The following is a 20,475-nucleotide window of genomic DNA, read 5'->3' on the forward strand; positions in this document are numbered from 1 at the left end:
GCATGTACAAAATAAATACAGGGTCTTTTTCGCATTCACACAAAAGATGCTGCAATTTCATCACATATTCCATTTAATAAAAATTGCAAAACACTAAGAAAAATGACACATGACTAATATCACTTTAAAACTGACCACAAATAATACACCACCTTAGGCAAAGCTATGAAATAATAAGGCCTATTTCTAACAAACTTTACACGCAAATAGATATCATCTTCATATTAACCATACTGGTAAGCTATACATTTATGTCAACAACAATGACCTGCCCAAAAGATTTTTAGAACTCTCCTTCTGGAACTGTCTGTAAGGTCTCTTTTAAATGCCAATATCTAGCCAGTAGCTAGTACAATGCCTCGCACATAGTAGGTATGCAAATGATTATTAAAATAAATAGATTCTGCAGCAAAACCTAGTCATTTCAAGACAGATGTGTCTCTGGAAATAGAAAACATTCAGTCCTAAAGCTGACTAATCAAATGGATGATGAAGCCAAGTAGCTCCTGTCCAAAGAAGATTCTGTTTCGCAGGAAATACACCCTGTGTCTGAGCAGAGTCATAGTGAAGAACTAATCACTGGCCCACATTTCAATCTTTTAAGTCTCAGAACATAGCAAATGTTTCACATTTCCTAAATAATGCACCCAAACAACCACCTGACTGTATGAGTAATACTAGTGATGTCAAAGAAACACATTTACCTTAGCTCCCCTTATGATTCTGACCTGGATGCTTCTGGAGGGGGCTCTGTGATATTAAGCTGTTGAACTGCCCAGTACGATACTTCAGTCTGGAAATATTATGTCCATTAATAGTTACTACTGCCACAAAATGCATTATGTCCAGTGCCATAAATATCAAGTCTTCACTGTTTCTATTTTCAAATACACAGTATCAACCTTCTCTAAAACTTTCATGGTACCCAAATCTCCTTCTGAACTATTATACTTTACTGTTTATCATCTTTTTTAATGGTCGTGATAGTTAAAAAAAAGAAATCCATAAATTCTTTTTTTCCTAAATATTTATTTATTTATTTATTTATTTATTTGGCTGTGCCAGGTCTTAGTTGCAGCACGAGGGATCTTTTTTTTTTTTTTTTTTTTTCAGTTGAGGCATGCGGGATCTAGTTTCCTGACCAGGGATGGAACCTGGGCCCCCTGCATTCGGAGCGCAGAGTCTTAACCACTGGACCACCAGGGAAGTCCCTCCATAAATTCTTTGGCACTCTTCCCATCAAGAGGTGGAGTCTAATTATCCTCCCTTGAATACGGGCCTTATGATTTGCTTCTTGAGAAAAGATCGAGGCTGAAGAAACACTGCATGACTTCTAAGGCTATGTCAGGAAAAGGTATTCTAGCCTGGCTCTGTCTCTTGGGACACATGCCTTTTAAACTTTTAGCTACCTGGTAAGAAGTCTAGCTACCTCGAAGACTCCATTCTGCAGAGACCACACAGAAGTAGAGATGCCTGAGAAACCTCAGCTGTTCCAGATCCCAGCTGTTTGAATCTCCTAGATGACTCCAGCTACCATCTCACGGCAACTGCATAAATCTAGATAAGAACCACCTAGCTGAGTACTGTCAGTCGCCAGAAATAATAATAAATGATTACTGTTTTACACCATTAAGTTTGGAGTGATTTATTACACAGCAATTAAAAACCAGAATGATGATCAAAGGAAACCTCAGCATTTTCTTTGGTACTAGTTCCACTGATATATGAATAAAGCCTCATTTATGGTTCATCTCTGATATCTTCCTTACCCATTTCCTTTAACTGGGCCAAGTTTAAAAACCAAAACTCTATATTACCTATACCTTAATATGTTTATTTCCTTAAATGTTTATTTCACATATCTTATTTACAAATCTATTTAACCTTAGACTCATCTGAATAGTAAATCTTTGCTCAATTAAAAGCCAATCTTTATGTAACATCAATAGAAAACCTATAGTTAGTCTAGTAACTAATACAACACTGACAGGCCAACTCTCCTGTCAATCACCCAGGTAACATATACTGATGGAATGGTCTCATTTCCTCATCCCTGCAGTTGAGAGACCACATAAGGAAACAAAAGGTGACAAGGCCAAAACCTTCACCAGCCACTGATCTTTTATTAAAAGTCTCCAAAAATCCTTGCAAGTTTAACAAGTGCACAACCTGGCCTATCACTTTCACATCTTTTGAAGTCAAGCTGATGCTGATCACAGGATGTTATCTGACAACAAAATGTAGTCCAATGCAAAACATGTGCAAAGTGAAACTTCGAATCTCACAAAAATCCAAGATTCCCTGAGGTCTAGGAAAAGCAACATTGAGAAATTCATTAAAGCACACAATGCTGACAAATGAAAATTATATACAAAGACCAATTAAAAGTTCATAAAAATTGAAAACAATGACACAACTGTGCTTTGAAATAGAATGACTCTAGTATTTCAATAATTAAGTATGGCCCTTGGAAAAACTACAAATATTTTTGAAAAAATGACTCCATGACAAAATTCAAATGGAGCCAAATACAATGTGTAGGACTTGACTGAATTCTGGTTTGAAAAAACCCAGCTATTGTGTACAGACATTTTGAAGACAAGTGGAGAAAAGTAATGGTATTAAGGAACTCTTGTTGATTTTCTAAAGTGATAATGGTGGTTGTACAGAAGAAGGTCCATATTCTTAGGCAATGCAAGCCCATGTATTTAAAGATTAAAAAAGCATCATGATGACTGCAACTTCTAAACAGCTCAACGAAATCATTTATATATACATGCATATTTTGCAAATTTGGCAAAAACAATTACCAAAACAACAATTACTGAATGGAGAAGGTGGATAACCAAATAACTCACTGTTCATTCTTTCAATTTTTCTGCATGTCTGAAGATGTTTACAATAGAATGTTGGATGGGAAAAAGAATATCAACCTCACCAAAATTACATACACATATACAGAGTCAAGGATCACCATTTAAGGAAGGTCTCCTACATGAAATATTGGGGGGGCGGGGGGGGAGGTTAGGTGAAATATTGTGGTATCTTTCAATGTTATTGGAATAGTACATTCCAAAAAAAAAAAAATCCATACACTTAATTCATTCCTTATTCCAGAGATTGGAATATAGTTCTAAGAACTAATTTTTATTAAAATAAAGTACTTTATTTTGCTTACTTTTGAAGTTCAGATTAATTTAATAAACACGTGTACTAACATATGTCAAGTACTAGGAATGAAAAGACCACAATGAGCCTGTCTTCAAAGAGGTCACCTCTCAGCTCCCCCGGATGGCACTCACAGGCTCAAACTGAAGGAAGGACAGTTTAAAGAGGGGCCCTGCAGGATAATGAGAATATTTAAGAAACCATTTAGGGATAGTACAAAGAATAGTTAATTCAGTGGGCTTTCCCGTAATTTCTAACTGATTACATTTTTAATAGGAATACATTTCAGACACATGTAACATATGGAAATTAAACACCACACATTTCAAAAGAAGTGTTTCATAACTGTGAACACACAAAAAGCATGTCACTAGAATGTGAGCTCCTCAAAGGCAGGAATTTTTGCCTCTTTAGTTCACTGATACAGCCCAAGTATCTGGCCCATAACAAGCCCTCAATAAATATCTGTTATTGTAAAGCAATTATACTCCAAAAAAAGATGAATGAATGAATGAAATGAAGTCGAATTTCTTTTAATGTCCATTTATATTTAATTTATGGTGAAAATTCTGGTCCACTTACTAGGAGGAAATAAATTATTTAAATTTTATCACAATGTTTTTGACAAGCTATCTTCTCCCTGCGTGAACTCTGAATATAAAACGGAAATGGTAAATTTTTGTCCAAAATCCAAAAGGCTTTCATCACACAACATTCCTTTGAGGCATGCCTGTGAACAAATATTCTGTAAACTCAAGTCAGAAATTATGCCCATATATCTATCTGATCCTAATGGCTTTGTTCAATATCAAAGTTCAAAATAACTTTTTAAAATAATTATTTGTAGAATCGTCCCTCAATTAGTTTTACACAAAGAATTATACTCCCTGTAAGAAGTCTCTAGAGGGAAAAAAAGGAAAAAAAAACTTCAGTGAAATTAAATCAGTATTCTTTATTCAATGCTTTTCATGTTCCTGCTTTAGGTGAATAGCTAACTAAATTCAAACACTTTCCTAGGGATTAATTCTTTTTCTATTATTAAAATAATATATACTCACATAAAAGTATAAAAAATACTAAAACATATTAAGAGACATCAAAAGCAATCACTCAACCCAGAAACAAGCACACTGTCATCACTTCCTATGAAACTTTTACCTTTAACCTGGTTAAGACCATGAACTGTTTTACACAGAAAAATGGAGTCTTTTTATCTCAGTGATATTATTGGTCCGTTTACAGGATTTGCACTGTTTTCCCAACAGCAATAAGGCATTTGAACTGAACCATCCATCCAAGCTTGTTTGTCTTCATTTACACTAACAAACATCAACAACTTGGCTGGATAGAGGTTTAAAGATGCTATTTGTAGCCATGAGATCAAGCAACTGGCCTAAACTAGGATGGAATGCATACCCTTTATTGCACTGGTTCAGTTACTCTAAGTCTAATCCATTAAATTAACTAGTCACAGCCAATATATGACATAACACAACAGATTTATTTTATCATGATAATACCAAGCTCATTACTGAAGATAGTTGAGGGTATTCTTTTTTTTTTTTAATTTTTTTTAAATTTATTTATTTATTTATGGCTGTGTTGGGTCTTCGTTTCTGTGCGAGGGCTTTCTCCAGTTGTGGCAAGCGGGGGCCACTCTTCATCGCGGTGCGCGGGCCTCTCACTATCGCGGCCTCTCTTGTTGCGGAGCACAGGCTCCAGACGCGCAGGCTCAGTAATTGCGGCTCACGGGCCTAGTTGCTCCGCGGCATGTGGGATCTTCCCAGACCAGGGCTCAAACCCGTGTCCCCTGCATTGGCAGGCAGACTCTCAACCACTGCGCCACCAGGGAAGCCGAGGGTATTCTTTTTTACAAGAGAAACATTCAACTGATTTGAAACCCTATGTAGTTACTCTGAGCATTCTCTCACCTTAGGGTCTTCTTGCATGCTGTTCCTTCTGCCTAGAAAGCTCTTCTAGTCCTCCAGGCCCTGCCCTACATCACACATCTTCCCCACCAGCTCCTCAGCCTGGTCCTCCTTTTAAACATTTCAGAATCCTGGTCCTCCTTTTAAACATTACTTCTTCCAATAAGCTGTTCCTTCTTTGCAAGACTGGGGTATGTGCCTCTGGTGAAGAATCCTTTACTTCCTCTTTCCCTATGCTCATTATCATACTGCTCTGTAATGGTCTGTCTTTCCCACAGACTAAGCTCTACCATCATACACCCAAGACTAGAACCAACATGTAGCAGAAGCCCCACAAAATGTGCTTAATTAAAGGATGAGATACTATTCAATGGCATACACACTGTGTGTACATATTACTATTTTTTTTTCAAATGTGTGTTTCTTTAATGTTAAAAAATATACACAGGAGAAGCAATGTGTTTTACATAGGAATACACACATTAACAAGGCACTTCTTATAGTTTTCCAAAACTCTATTGTATCAGTCTGAGATTTATAAATTAAATATATCAGAACCTTTTAAGTTAAAATGATATCCTTGAAACTACTGGACATACTAGACTTTTCTCAAGATCAAATGAACGGAGAATGGGAATATGGTTTGTGTCAAATAAGGTTTATTGTTAGCTTTATTGCCTATAGTCTATAAGATGAAACTTTACTGTGCCTTTGCAAACAGGATACATTTCTTAAAAAAAACTGATCAAAATTTTCCATACAAATAGCTCTATATGATAGATTGTTTTTTTTATTTGGCCGCAACTTGCGGCATGCAGGATCTGTTCTCCAACCAGGGATCGAACCCGCGCCCCCTGCAGTGGAAATGCAGAGTCTTAACCACTGGACCGCCAGGGAAGTCCCCATATTAATATTTAATTGCGTGTGTGTGTATATATACACACACACACTAACAGGTGTGTGTGTGTGTGTGTGTGTGTATATATATATATATATATACATACATACATACATATATATATATACACACACTAACAGGTGTGTGTGTATCAGAAAAACAAGTTACTTCCCATGCCCATTCCAAGAAGAAAAGGAAAAACAATAAAGCTGAATTAATGCAGAGTCTAGTCTTTGCCACTTCACTAATCATCTGGGCACTCCAGCCCTCAATTTCCTCAGCTGTAAAACATGAAAATCCTAAAATCCTCCTTGACGTAAAATTTTGAACATCTCAAAAATGACTTTCTACTCAGGAAAGTCAAGTAGACTTGCGGTCTAGTCAAGTCAAAGGTAATACCAATTATTACCGTCTACCATACAGCATGATAATAGGCATCCTAGAAAAGAGGAGATCAATTCTCACTGAGCACTTGACAGGAGGAGGGCTGCCGAAACAGCCCCCCAAAAGAGAAGAGTCTCAACCCACTACCAACCAAAGGTGAGCAAACACTCCCAAGCCCAGGAGGTGAGGTGATAAGCTGTCAACGTGCTTTTTGCTTTATCACACGTTATTTCAAATAAGCTTTTGCTACCCGGAACCTTCCCCCATTAAATTTATATGGAAAGCATAATGAAAAGATAACATAATTATACTAAATTCATTTGTGCCAAATCAAATACATGAGCCCTACCAGTTAAAAAATTAACAAAAACAAAAACAAAACACAGAAGAGTTGGGCTGGTTTTGAAGAGCTCCCCTCCAGTTAAACAAACAATGTATTCAGAGTTTAGAATGTCCACTGCTTCTAGATACCCATTAGAACGAGTACAAAAGAATAGAAAAGCAGGTCTGAGGCAGGAATAAAAATCAAACCTTAGAATGACAAAGCTGACTAACATACATTAAACACAACTCATAAAACAGTATCTACAGGCCTACAGTCACAGATTCAAAGCTGAGATGAACTTTCAGACATCACACATACCCCCTCACCTTACATATGAGTAAACTAAAACTAAGACTCACTGCAAGGAAATGACTTGCCCAAGATTACATGACTGATGAGTAGAAGGATCAAGTCTCCTGACTCCAAATCTAGTATTTTTCCAGTTCTCAGAGCTCCTTATCCATCACGGCCTGCCTATGGTACACAAATTCTTTCAGATACACAGTAACACTCTTAAACTCTGTAAGAACTGTAATACTGGATAATGAATGTCAATATCACAAAACAAACCTGAAGACAGATTAAAATGTATTATAAAATTTAAAGGATTAAGCAGATACATCTAAATTCAGAAAACACATTTTTGAGTATTTCATCTCACTTTGAGGTCTTAAATCCGATATGAAATTCTATATCCATTAAAACAGATCTATCACATGAATGTCTAGAACCATAAATAATCTTAAAATATTTATCGGCAGTGCACTACATGAAATTTTCATTTTAAATGACAATAACAATGAAAGAGTCAGAGAACACTTGGTCTCATTTCTAAGTGTCTCTGTGCTCCAACACTACTCTCCTGGTAGCATTCAAGGCAGCCATAGGGTCAATCCCAGCCTGTGCAGGCATGAATAGAAAGGAGCTCAAACTACCCACATAAGCTCTTCAAGTATCCCCTCCTCCTTGCCAATTCCCAATATCGTCTCTTCCAAAACTAAGTCAAAGCATTAGGATGAAGCAACTTGTTTTCATACCCCGACAGGCCATTATCCTGGTGTTTTTACCCCTAGACAGACCTTTTGCAAACAAAAAGCAAAGGAACAAAAAAAAAACCCGCCACTGTCTATATGTAAACTGTTCTTAAACAATGCAAGAGTTCTGGACTATTATTAAAACTCTGATTATCAATATCAAATACAGACACCTGTGATGAACCTCTAGTTGCCACCAGCATCCTAAATGCCTGTAAATGAAAATTCATTACACTCAAGAGAATGGAAGTAAGAGGATGAACCAGTCCCCACACCCTGAAACCTTGTCTTCAAAGCCCTTTGCAAGCACCAGGTTGAATCATCAGATCGTTCTTCCCTGTGACTTATAGTCTCTATTAGCACTTAATTCTTTATTTTCATGTGTCTCCCCATTAAACTGAAAGCTCCGTGAGGGCAGAGGCCATCATCTTTGCATCCCAATGTATATAATTTAGTTAGCAAACTACTCATTGAGTAAAAGAGTAAAATTTATTTCCCACTTTGCCTGTTTATTCCTTCCATTGATCAATAAAATTTAAGTAAAAGAAACCATGGGCAACCGTAGACTCACAGTCCTTTCTCCCTCTGAGCCATTCTACGATTCAAAAACCCTCTTCCCTACCACAATCCTAAGAGCACAGAAATTGGAGCAGAAAAATCCTAAACGATCTGGTCCAATTCTTTCATTTTACAAATGAGTCATATCATTTATTCATGGTCACATGGCCAATTAGTATCAGACACACACAGAAAAAAACAAATCCCCAACCACTGTTTTCCTCCAATTTATATCCCATTACCATCATATCAAAGACAGACAGACTGCCTACTATATATCCCATCAATTCAAAATCATCTAAGAATACCAAGTTTTCTTTAAATTTGTGTCTTCTAATCTATGTTATCTTACCAGAAAAATAAACAATTTTCAAAAGCGCATATGGAGAAAATGTACCTTCCCATCTCTAGTACTTTGACAAGGATGTGAAAAATACTTGGCACAATCAAGATATTACCACTGGGGAAAGCTGGGTTATGAGTACCCGGGACCTCTCTGCATCATTTTTGCAACTACTTGTGAGTCTGCAATTATTTCAAAGTAAAAAGTTTAAAAAATAAATAAGCATGGTCCACCTACCGGATGCCACACCCTGGGCCCAGTAAGTCTATCACCTCACTCTTCTCCAAACTTTCCCAATGAGCTAGAAACAATTCCAACTACTTCTCAACCCAAGTTCCAGGAAGGGTTGGTGCAGCCACCCCAGGCCTAGCACAATGTCTGAGAAGCACACAAACATTTACTGAACAAGGGAAACTAATCTAACACTGTGCTCAAACTCTGTGCAGGCAACACATGGCAAATATTTACACAGGTCAAACTCGACTACCTCTTTCACCAGTCTTTCACAGTCTGCTACTGGTCTGTGGACCAGCATCACTCCCCCAACTAAGACTGTAAGCCTATGAGCACTGACATCTGTTTTTAAAAAGCTATCCTCGGGGCTTCCCTGGTGGCGCAGTGGTTGAGAGTCTGCCTGCCAATGCAGGGGACACGGGCTCGAGCCCTGGTCTGGGAAGATCCCACATGCCGCGGAGAGACTAGGCCCGTGAGCCACAATTGCTGAGCCTGCGCGTCTGGAGCCTGTGCTCCGTCCGCAACAAGAGAGGCCGCGATAGTGAGAGGCCCGCGCACCGCGATGAAGACTGGCCCCCACTTGCCGCAACTAGAGAAAGCCCTCGCACAGAAACGAAGACCCAACACAGCCATAAATAAATAAATAAATAAATAAATAAATAAATAAAATTTAAAAAAAATAAAAAATAAATAAAAAGCTATCCTCTCAGCGTCTTATTATAGTTCTGGGACAGACCTAATATTTATGTAAATTAATTCGAATTTTTAAAATTTCATTTGTTAAAACAGAAAAGCAAACAAAAATATATTACTCTTGCCTCAAAGGGCAGGAAAATACCCCATTCTCAAACAGACACCTACAGAACCTATAGCCTGAGGGGAAAAGGATGGCTGGGGGCAGTGAGGAACTGGCAAGCTTGGCCCTATTTGCTGTCATCAATTAATTTTAAAACAAAGAAATGTGGGCGAGAGCCTTTTATACAGGGGTCCTCACGCTATTTTGTTCCTGATGATGGTGGTCCGTTTAGACACTATGAGAAGCTCTACTTTAAATCCAAGAACCTCCTAATCCGAAAAGGCTACCACAATAAATGTTTTTACTACAATCTGGTTAGGTTATGTTACTCTTTTAAAACTTCAACACTATTGCCACAAAGACTTTCCATTTCCCAAAAAAAAAAAAAAAAAAAAAAAGGTTTTAAACATATCATGCTCAAAAACAAAAACCCCTCAAGAATGTCCTAGAATTCACCAAAGAGACTGAATCTTCATGCCAACTGAAGAAGCTTTCTACATTTCCAAAGAGACTTCTGAGGCGTCAAGCACCCTGGAGAAGGAAAGCAAAAGACCAACTGGCCTGAAGTCCCCGCCACTCAACAGAGTTTTTTGAAACCAGAAACATTCTGGATGGTACGGGGCGGCTGCTAACCGCATGCTGCCGCCTGTCTCTGGATGCAAGTGTTGTACTTAATTTTCGGTATCGTTCGGCTCTCAGAAGTGGCAGAAAGATGAGCAACTGCCAACAAAATCAGCCCCCAAGTCATCTCTGACCTGCAGACCATGGGTTGCCAACCTCCCCAAGGGAAGACACCCATTCCTGGTTCTGCATCCCCTCAGCAGTGATAGAAACCTAACAGAGAATCAGTAGGAACATGTGGCACCAATTTCTATTCATCCCCGCTGGCAACTGCAGGAAGCAAAGAAAAAGCAGTTCCTATACTTCCCCAAACAACAACCATAGAAAGCAAAGGTGCACTGTCCACAACATCCAAGGACTCCGTCCCTCTCATTATTCTTTATCTATAATGATCAGAACACCTGATTAGCAGAAAAATGCAATCACTTACAGAAAACACCAAGGGGGACTTCTTGGAGATGAAGTTTAAATATCACTAGAAACAGAAGCATACTAAGAATTTTAAACTAGATTTGCACACAAGAAAAATCACCTGTCTGGTGCTTCCTTTAAAGTTTCCATATGCAGATGATGACACACAGCACCAACTGGACTAGTTCAAATTCCCTTTGGACAGGAAACAAAGTCACTCCCACAACCTAAGGAAACAGATGATGAACTGCACAAGCCCACATACCCCTCTCCTCAAAGCTTTTCATATAAAACCCTGTTTTCATCATTTAGACATCAAAATAACCCTATACTGTCTCTGCTTCTTTGACTTTCTTCATCAAGTTAACTTCCACATCTCAAATCTGGCTTTTTCTTAAAGCTTACAAACCCATCCTCCTCCACTTTTCACGTCACAGAGCAGGCTGTCCCAGGAAAAAACACTCAGGTGAACCTCCACCAGGCCTCAAAGAGGGTCTTGGAGCAGCTCATGCAAAGTCCATCTCTGGAGTTTCAAATTGTCTGTGAGGAAAACCTGGTATCTGAGTTCACGAAAAGAGCTAGAACACCTTATGGTCTGAATTCTGGAACAGCAGATTCATGCTGGAGCAGAGCCAATTTCGTGAAATGGTAAGTTCTCAACACTTTTTTTTCTGTACTACAAAAAATGGGGCCTGAACTGATGAGAATGGAAATAAAATTCTATTGATTCATTCAAGAGAATTCACAGTGCTTCCTAGACTGGACACTGTCATAACCTTTATAACTAGCAATCTAGACTACCACTATTACTACTGAAGTTTCAAAACATAATCTCTTTATATATATACCAGTACTTTAATTAACATGAAAATTTGCTATCGAGAAAAATGTACTTTTTAAAATTTTGAGTAGCTTTTTCCTATGAAAAATAACGTAATTTTAGAGTCAAGAAAAATTTCAACAGAAACGAAGACCCAACACAGCCAAAAATAAATAAATAAATTTTAAAAAGAAAAGAAAAATTTCAAAATACATAAAATTACATCCAGCATGATCGCAACTATATTAAAAAGAAAAAAAAATCCATGTATAGGAAAAAAGGGACCAGAAAGTCACCAAAACATTACCAGTGATGGCAACCTTGCTAGACTTTATAAATTGATCTTTGTTTTCCAGATGTTCTATAAGAATGTTTTTTATAGCAAGGAATTTTTAAAAAATAAAAACTAAGAAACAGCCAGAAACTTGAAAACAACCCAAATTCCCATCAGCTAGAAAACAGATTACAAAACTGTATTCTATCCAAACAACGAAATACTACTACCACAAATACAAAAGAAGAAAAACTGCTATACGTGCTAAGGAAAAGACACCAAACACATGATTCCATTTGCATGAAATTCTAAAAAAGGCAAAATTACAGTGAGAGAAAGAAGAATAATTGTTTTCAGGGGCATGATGGGGGGAAGGGACTTTTGGGCACAGAGGAGCACAAGGGAATTTCTGAGGGTCATAAAAATGTTCTATATCTTGATTGTGGTGGTAGTTACACAACTGTATACATTTGTCAAAACTCATCAAACTGTACACTTAAAAATGGGTGAATTTTACTGTATGTAAATTATACTTCAATAAAGCTGAGTTACAAAATACATAAGGAGAGAGAAAGTTGAAAACATTTTATTAAGGTGAATGACACCACTGGAAACTGAACAAATAACATTACTTTTGCTGTTTGGGTAAAACAAATTGTATTTTTATTTACATATGCAATAACATTTAATTTTTAATACTTTATTCAATATCCTGACAAAAATGAGAATGTCACAAACCACAGTTATCTAAGAATTTACCATATTTCTCATTTTGAAGGGGTTTATTAGCACTACAGTGATCTATCAAGAAAATAATGTAAAATATGGTCCCACTAGAGAATAATTTCTAATAGCCAAGTTCAATTTAGCAGTAGTCTTACCTCTATATATTAACTTAGAAGAATGCTGCAAACTTTTCACGACTTATTCTTATTCCTCAATGTGCCCCACAGAAAATCACTTAATTTCAAGAATCCTTCTTTCCGTCATTACATAACCATTATTACAAGCGACTTGCTGATAAAATGCTATCACACTGGAGGTTAAGAAATGAGAGCATCGGTCAACCTGTAAGGAACACTAAGATTTCCAGTGTGATGCTGCCTGTCCTTCTAAGGCTATTATCCAAACAAATTTTCTCTTACTCTTAAGAATGTCAAATTTTGTTAACACGTTAAAACTCAGTTTTATTATGTAAAATTTCAAAACTGTCAGTCATCAAAAATAAGCATTTATGTGACAACAGGAAAATCTAAACAGACTGAACTTTGAGATTAAGGTAATTTTTTTTAAGTTTTCATCTTTGAGATACATAATGAAGGTATATCAATTAAATGATCTGAGGAAAAGGAATAAATAGGGAAGAGGCTTGAAACCAGACTGGCCACGAGTAGATAACTGTTGAAATTGGGTGATAACTGTTGTACACAGGTGTTCACTATACCATCCTCTCTACTTTTGTACATGCTTTAAATTTTCCATAATAAAAAGCTTTAAAATAATTTTCACAGTAAAACTTAAAAATCAATTATAAAAACAAATCAACATTTCATAATTATAGTGACCCAGGAGGGCAGACTGTTGTCATTTGCTCAGAATGCCAAGGTGTCAAAATGACAGAAACACAGACTATAATTGGAGTTTGTTTTCTTAACTAGAAGTACAGTCGTCCCTCTGTCTCCGAGGGGCATGGGTTCCAGGAGCCCCCGCGGATACCAAAATCCTCGGTTGCTTAAGTCCCTTTATAAAATAACCAGTACAATGAATAGTGTGCACTCAGTATCCACGGATGTGAAACCCGGGGATACCAAGGGCCGAGTGTACGTATGATAAAAACGGGGCAAAAAGACATGAGTACATCCTCCTGCAACATAAAATTACTCCCCTCAATACACCCTGCAAGATCTACTTAAGCGTAATTTATTTATTTATTTATTTATTTATTTATTTATTTATTTATTTATTTTTGGCTGCATTGGGTCTTTGTTGCTATGTGCGAGCTTTCTCTAGTTGTGGTGAGCGGGGGCTACTCTTCATTGTGGTGCGCGGGCTTCTTGTTGCAGTGGCTTCTCTTGTTGCCGAGCAGGGGTTCTAGGCGCGCGGGCTGCAGCAGCTGTGGCACGAGAGCTTAGCTGCTCCGTGGCATGTGGGATCTTCCCGGACCAGGGCTCGAACCCGCGTCCCCTGCATTGCAGGCGGACTCCTAACCACTGCTGAACCAGGGAAGCCCTACTTAAGGGTAATTTGACACAGTCTTCAGTGATTAAACTTTCCTTTAGAGACTATTTCCTAAATAACCTAATTATTACGGGAAAAATCCTGACCTTTCTAAAGTTCATCCCATTATTCCTAGTTGTACTCCTATGTACTATGTAATTTCCTTCCCAAGTGTCTGTTTACTCCTAAACCTACAATTTAGTCACTGATTTCCTGATTTATAAAACTGATCTTCCCTTGTTTGTTTTGATTTTCAATTTTTTGTTTGGCTATTTCATACCCTGTCTTTAATTTTACTTTCCTTAAACAACGTAATCACTTTAGTGAAGCTTGCCTGTACCTTCCCAATAAAGTCACTCTAGCAATGTTGTTTCTAGGTAACAATCTCAACAATCAAATAGTCAGATTTCCCACTGGTTTGGTGATGTGATGCTCTATTCCACCCTAATACTTGTGTTTTTTGGTGCAGCACGATTAAACTTCAGGCAGCTTTCAACTATTATAACCTCTACCCACCACAACCTTTGTTCATTCGACTCCACATAATCCCTGGCCTATTTTCTGACTCCTACTGAGTGGACAAGGATATGCTTGAGTCTTTAAAACCCAAGAGTTCCTAATAAAAATAAGGAGCAATCGGACTTCACTGGTGGCGCAGTGGTTAAGAATCCGCCTGCCAATGCAGGGGACCTGGGTTTGAGCCCTGGTCCAGGAAGATCCCACATGCCGTGGAGCAACTAAGCCCATGCGCCACAACTACTGAGCCTGCGCTCTAGAGCCCGCGAGCCTCAAATACTGAGCCCAAGCACCACAACTACTGAAGCTCGCGCGCCTAGAGCCCGTGCTCCATAACAAGAAGCCACCGCAATGAGAAGCCCTCGCACCGCAACGAAGAGTAGCCCCCGCTCACCGCAACTAGAGAAAGCCTGAGTGCAGCAACGAAGACCCAACGCAGCCATAAATAAATTACTTAATTAATTTTAAAAAAAAAGGAGCACTCACTAAATGCCATGCCTTGTGCAAAAAAGCACTTTCTGTGTCAACGCTGCCCAACAGAATTTGCAGTGATCATGGCACTGTTCTGTATCTGCACTGTCCAATCCAGTGCCACTAGCTACATGTGGGTACAGAGCACTTGAAATGTGGCCACTGCTACCATGGAATTGACTTGTTAATTTTATTTCATTTTAATTTAAATAAGTCATGTTTTGAGACTAACTTACATTGATTTAATTTTTCCTCATGAATTTCCATTTAGTTTTACATCTATGTACATTCAAGATAATCTACGACAGAGTTTCGCAACCTCAGCACAACTGACATTTTGGACAGGTCCATACTTTATTGTGGGGCTGTCCTGTGCATTGCAGGGTGTTTAGCAACATCTCTGGTCTCTACCCTCTAAAGACCAGTAACAATGCCCCAACGGGGACAATCAAAAAATGTCTCCAAACACAGCCAAATATCCCCTGGGGGGCAAAAACTGCACCTAGTTGAGAATCGCTGATCTAAGACTAACAGTCTGGATTCTGCATTCAATGCTAAGGATATTCTAGGGCAATTTCTTTGAGTTCCTGCTTTTCTATTTGGAAACCTGACAACATATAAAAGCAGTAAAAATTAACCATCTCTTTATTATATTTTCCACAGAACCTACATTATAATATTGTGTTTTCCCACCCACTATCTCAACTATTCTTCACCAGCCTTGTGGTGTGTACTATACCTGATTTAGAAATTGAGGTGTGAGGGACTTCCCTGGTGGTCCAATGGGTAAGACTCCGCGCTCTCAATGCAGGGGGCCTGGGTTCGATCCCTGGTCAGGGAACTAGATCCCACACGCATGCCGCGACTAAGAGTTCGCGTGCCACAACTAAAGATCCCGTGTGCCGCAACTAAGACACGGTGCAGTCAAAATAAATAAATAAATATTAAAAAAAAAAAAAAAAGAAACTGAGGTGTGAGGGGGTGGGGAGGAGGAGACACAGGGAGTGAGGTTGTAAGTGATTAAATGACTCAATTACCACAACACAGTTAATAAGTAGCGGGGTTGAGACAAACCCAGATTTAGGAATTCCAAATTTCAAACCCCTGTCTACACTATCTTACTGTGCAGCCTTACAGCATCTAAAGGGGGAGCTCCTTGGAGAAAAACCCTTTTGATATGACAATCTCAACCAAGACTGTTTATGATCACACAACACATTGTAATGCCTAAAAGCGAAGCTCACAGGAAAATTCCACATACAGACCAAAAACGAGAACTGGTTTGCAATGTAGCCAACCTGCATCCCGAAGAGTAATTCAAGACAGGGACTAGTCACAGGGACACCATCACCTTAAAAGGCCTCTCCTAACCTAGTACTAGGAAAGGGTTAAGAGGGTCCACCCCCTGACAAAAGGCCTAAATCAATTTGGAGCCCAGGAGGGAGGAGCTGAGGGGAAAGGGAAATCAAAACTCTAAGACAGGTAGGTGGCTGCTCAAAGGCTGGGATGCCTCAGAAAGCAGAGATTTCCCGAGTACAGGCCATGTGGAATACTGAAAAGAGCCCTGGACTTTAAACATCAGAAGACCCATCATGTGGACCTCATCTGTCAGTACCCTGGATAAACTCTATAAACTCAGGGCCTGATTTTCCAGCTCATCAGTGAAAAAACTGGTCTACATGACTTCTTTGGCACTTTCCAGGGTTTGGTGAGCTGGCACTTCCAGCTCTCCCCTTCATCTCAACGCCTAGAACCATGTTCTTGTTATGGTTTTTGCCATTTCTCGAGACAATGTTTTAAGCAAGAACATAGCACTAACTCGAGAAATTCACCAGAAAGAAAATCAAAATGTCACACAAGTATCTGAGCACTGAATGGTTTCAATTGCACACAATGAGTATTTGCTGAGGGCCAGCGTTCTGCACCAGGGACCTTGTAATCACTCTGGAAAGCTACAACCAACATCCTAGGCTCTCTGAATTCCTCTCCTCTGCCCTAGCCATCCCCGCCTATTTTCATCTACTGCATTATTTGGTCTCCCAGAGCCAATAATTAAAGATTTTAACCCAATATACAAAGACTGTCACAGAAATAGCAAGTACGAAAACACAAAGAAAAAAAAAATCAGATACAAACTTTTTTTTTTTAAATGCTGAGTACACTTTAAATGTTTGAGCCATCACACTATTATAATAAATAAAATATATGACTTTTAACAGGATGTGGTTATTTTAAAAAGACAACTTATTTGTAGAAGAAAATATTGGTGTTTTGAGACCCCTAAGTTTTCTTTGACTGAGCAATTTGTTTGTAGTACCATGCTGCCTGTCCGGTCTTACGGCTTTCCGGGTAAAGACTAAAGTCTACCTATTTATAGATCTTTCATCCCCAACTACCGTTTATCATTTCACTTGTGACTATCATACACAGAAAATCAACCCACTGTAACACACTCTTTTCTATTACCAAAACTTACTTTAAACCTTGGTAGATTTTTACCTGAAGACAAAAATATTCTGGGCTTATTCTAGTAAGTTGTAAGGTTCCAGAAAACCAACCTCGTTTGGAAACAGATTTCCCTCAAGCAATGCAGCAATAAGTTGATCCTATTACTTTGCAACTAGGTATGCAAACATGAACTTTCTTCTGAAGGGGAGACACAGAACAGCTCCACCACAAGTCAACTACTTTTCAAAACTAAAAAAGCATGACTACCTCAAATGATGCCTTCATAAGTCTCAACAGACCAGACACTTTTACTGCTACTAGATAAAACCAGAGATTCCTAAGATTTTACCTACAGCCCTCTCCTATCGTTCAAATATCTGTCACCTTGATGCACACATTTTATCTCATCAGATCCACCTCTTTTATTTCTCATGAAATGAAAACTGAAGATGATCCAACTATTCTTAATATTGTATACCGACACTACAGAAATCAAAAACAAAGCTGATTACTTGTTTACACCAGGAATGGAAAAAGAAAAGGTAGCTTTAAAAAAGATACATGTTAATTTTCAGACTAGCTGAAACAAAAGGAATGCTCAAAAATTATTCAAAGTGCCCAACAAAACTGCAAAATAGGTTTTGGCATGCACAGTCAATTGAGTAAGCTCGTCAGGATTCTTGGTATATAAAGTTAGGACTAATATAAAAAACATACCCTACTTCTCTCCTGGGGCAATTTTCTAAGTTACAAGACAAGTTGCACTACAAGCACTACCAACTCGGTTCTATGAATGACAGACAGTACAGCTATCCACACTACCAGGGTGGTTGTAAAATTTACAAAAATCCTTATGTGAAAGTCTTAACAAAAGATCTGTAATGAAACAAAATCGGAGTAAGGATCGCATTACAAAATGTTAAAATAAATGACTTAAAACTTATTTCAGTATTTAAAGGAACTACGTGACAATTCCAAATGGTTAATGTTTTCAGAAAGTATTCCAAAAGTTTTACAACCATGTTAAACACTATATGGTTACAGCAAAGATTAGACAAATCCAAACCCAACGCCAGAAACCAAGCCTCCAGCTTCCCGGATTGAAAGGCTGTCCGCCCCACCTGAGGCGGTTAGATACTCCGAGACAGAGGCCAATATCTTAGCGGCAAGTTAGGCCTCTTCCTCTCGCCGGGAAGCGCATGACAAACAGGGCATCATGCAATTTATGTCACCCGGTCACTTAGCAAAAATTATATCTAACTTCTAAACTTGGACCCAGATGGCCTTCCATATTTATAAGGAATAGAGAGCAGCGAAAGTGTTGGGATAGAAAGAGACTTAAAATGTCCCCCTTTCTGACCCTGTAAACATTTAGCCCATCATTAGAGCTGAGTCCTAGATTCTAAGACTTGCTTTAATGGAGGCTTCCCTCAACCTCCTCGGAGTCTCTTTTCCAACAGTGAAGGAACTTTTCCTGCTTTATCTCAGTTCCCTGAGAACATGCGGCCCTGCAATTCAATATCCTAACCTGGCAGGGGACGGTGGAGGAGGGAAGGAGAGGAATCCAGGGCCAAAACAGCCTTCTTATGAAAGGCAAAAAAAAAAAAAAAAAAAAAAAAAATCATAATTCCTCCTCCGCCCATAGCAAAACCCATCCCAGAAATTTTACAGCGTGTTAAGAAAAGCAGCACTGCGAACTGCAAACGTAAGAGTTTTCCTTTGACTCCACGCTCGGCTTTCAGCTGTCAAATTACAACTCAGGAAAACACTATCATTAGAATAAAAAAGGAAACAAAAAAGCTCGCACCACAGGGGCCGGGAGCAGGAGCTGCCTGCACCATTTCGGGAGTAGCAGAGCAAAGGAAAGCTAATCCACTTCCCCACCCGCGCCTAAATTCATCCCCTCCCAGGACAGGCAAACCTCACTGCAGGGGCTCAAATTTAATAATAATAACAATAATCATGGCGCTTCCTCCCTCCCCCCCAACCGCGATCCGCCGGGAATCAGCTCCTCACCATCCTCCCCGCTCTCCCGGGATCTCCAGGCCCCGCAGGTTCGACCACCACACCGGCCACAGCTCCAAGGGCCCCGGGCGAGCCCAGCCTAACCCGGGGCCCCTCGCCCGGCTTCTCCTCTTCCCTCTCTTTTTACCTCCACCATCCCCCATCCGCATTGTCTGTCTCAATTCAACTTTGACTAATATGGATTCCTCGAGCCTGGGCCGGGCAGTAATTACAGCTCCCCCCCACCGGGAGCCGGATCCCCCCCCATCTCCACCGAGTTCAACGCGGCTCCTTCGTGGAGGAGGGGGACGAGGGTGTGGAGGGTGCAGTGCGCTTTCCCGTCCACAGCTCGCTCGCCCCCGCGGTCCCGGGCCCCCGGGACCAGAAGTTTTCCCCGGAAGGGGCCTAGCCGGGTGCCGCGAGGACCCTCCCCCCTCACCGCCGGACGGCGCGTAAACACCGGCGCCCGCCCCGGCGCGGCCCCGTGGGGGAAGGGAGGGCGGGGAGGCGCCCCTCCCCCAGCCCGCCGGCCCGCCCGCCCGCCGGCCCTATTACCTGTCATTGAGCTGGTCCTCGGTGCCCGGCAGCGGGTGAACCACGAAATGGATGGACGTCATGGTGCTTCCTTCTCGTCCTCCTCCTGAGCACGGCCCCCTCCCGCTATGCTCCCCCCCCAACCCCTTCCCCTCCCCAAAACCCACAGCCGCCGCCGCCGCCCTCCAGTCCCCAAATGGAGAGAAGCAAATGCGCAGGGGCCGCCACCGCCGCCTCCCCGCCGGGCGTGTGTCCGCGGCGCGGCGGTCCGGCGGGGCGGGCAGGAGGGCGGATCAACACGCCACCCGCTCCCCCAGCGACAGCGCGCAGCAGTGCGAGGCCGGCGGCCGGGACCCGGGGCGCGCCGCCGCCAGCGGCAGCCGGGCGTCGGGAGAAGGGCCGACTGGGGAGGGACGAGCGGGACGGGCTGCGGGGCCGGTGTGGTCCCGGTGGCGGACGGGGTCCGAACTACGGAGGTGAAGAGGGAGATG

The 20,475-nt window shown here is 40.4% G+C and overlaps 1 protein-coding gene across 6 annotated transcripts in view; it reads right to left on the reverse strand.

Moving 5' to 3' along the window:
• UBR5 (ubiquitin protein ligase E3 component n-recognin 5) overlaps positions 1-20,116 on the reverse strand; it is a 141,162-nt gene extending 121,046 nt beyond the window's left edge. For all 6 annotated transcript variants that reach the window (XM_082434225.1, XM_082434224.1, XM_082434222.1 and 3 more), the window contains exon 1: positions 20,006-20,116. In XM_082434225.1, coding sequence (XP_082290351.1) covers positions 20,006-20,067 — 62 coding nt within the window. In that variant the 5' untranslated portion in view covers positions 20,068-20,116. The remainder of the gene's footprint in view (positions 1-20,005) is intronic.
• Positions 20,117-20,475: the final 359 nt, after the last annotated feature.

The sequence above is a fragment of the Balaenoptera physalus genome, assembly GCF_965194825.1.
Source record: "Balaenoptera physalus genome assembly, chromosome: 17".
Classification (NCBI taxonomy): domain Eukaryota; kingdom Metazoa; phylum Chordata; class Mammalia; order Artiodactyla; family Balaenopteridae; genus Balaenoptera; species Balaenoptera physalus.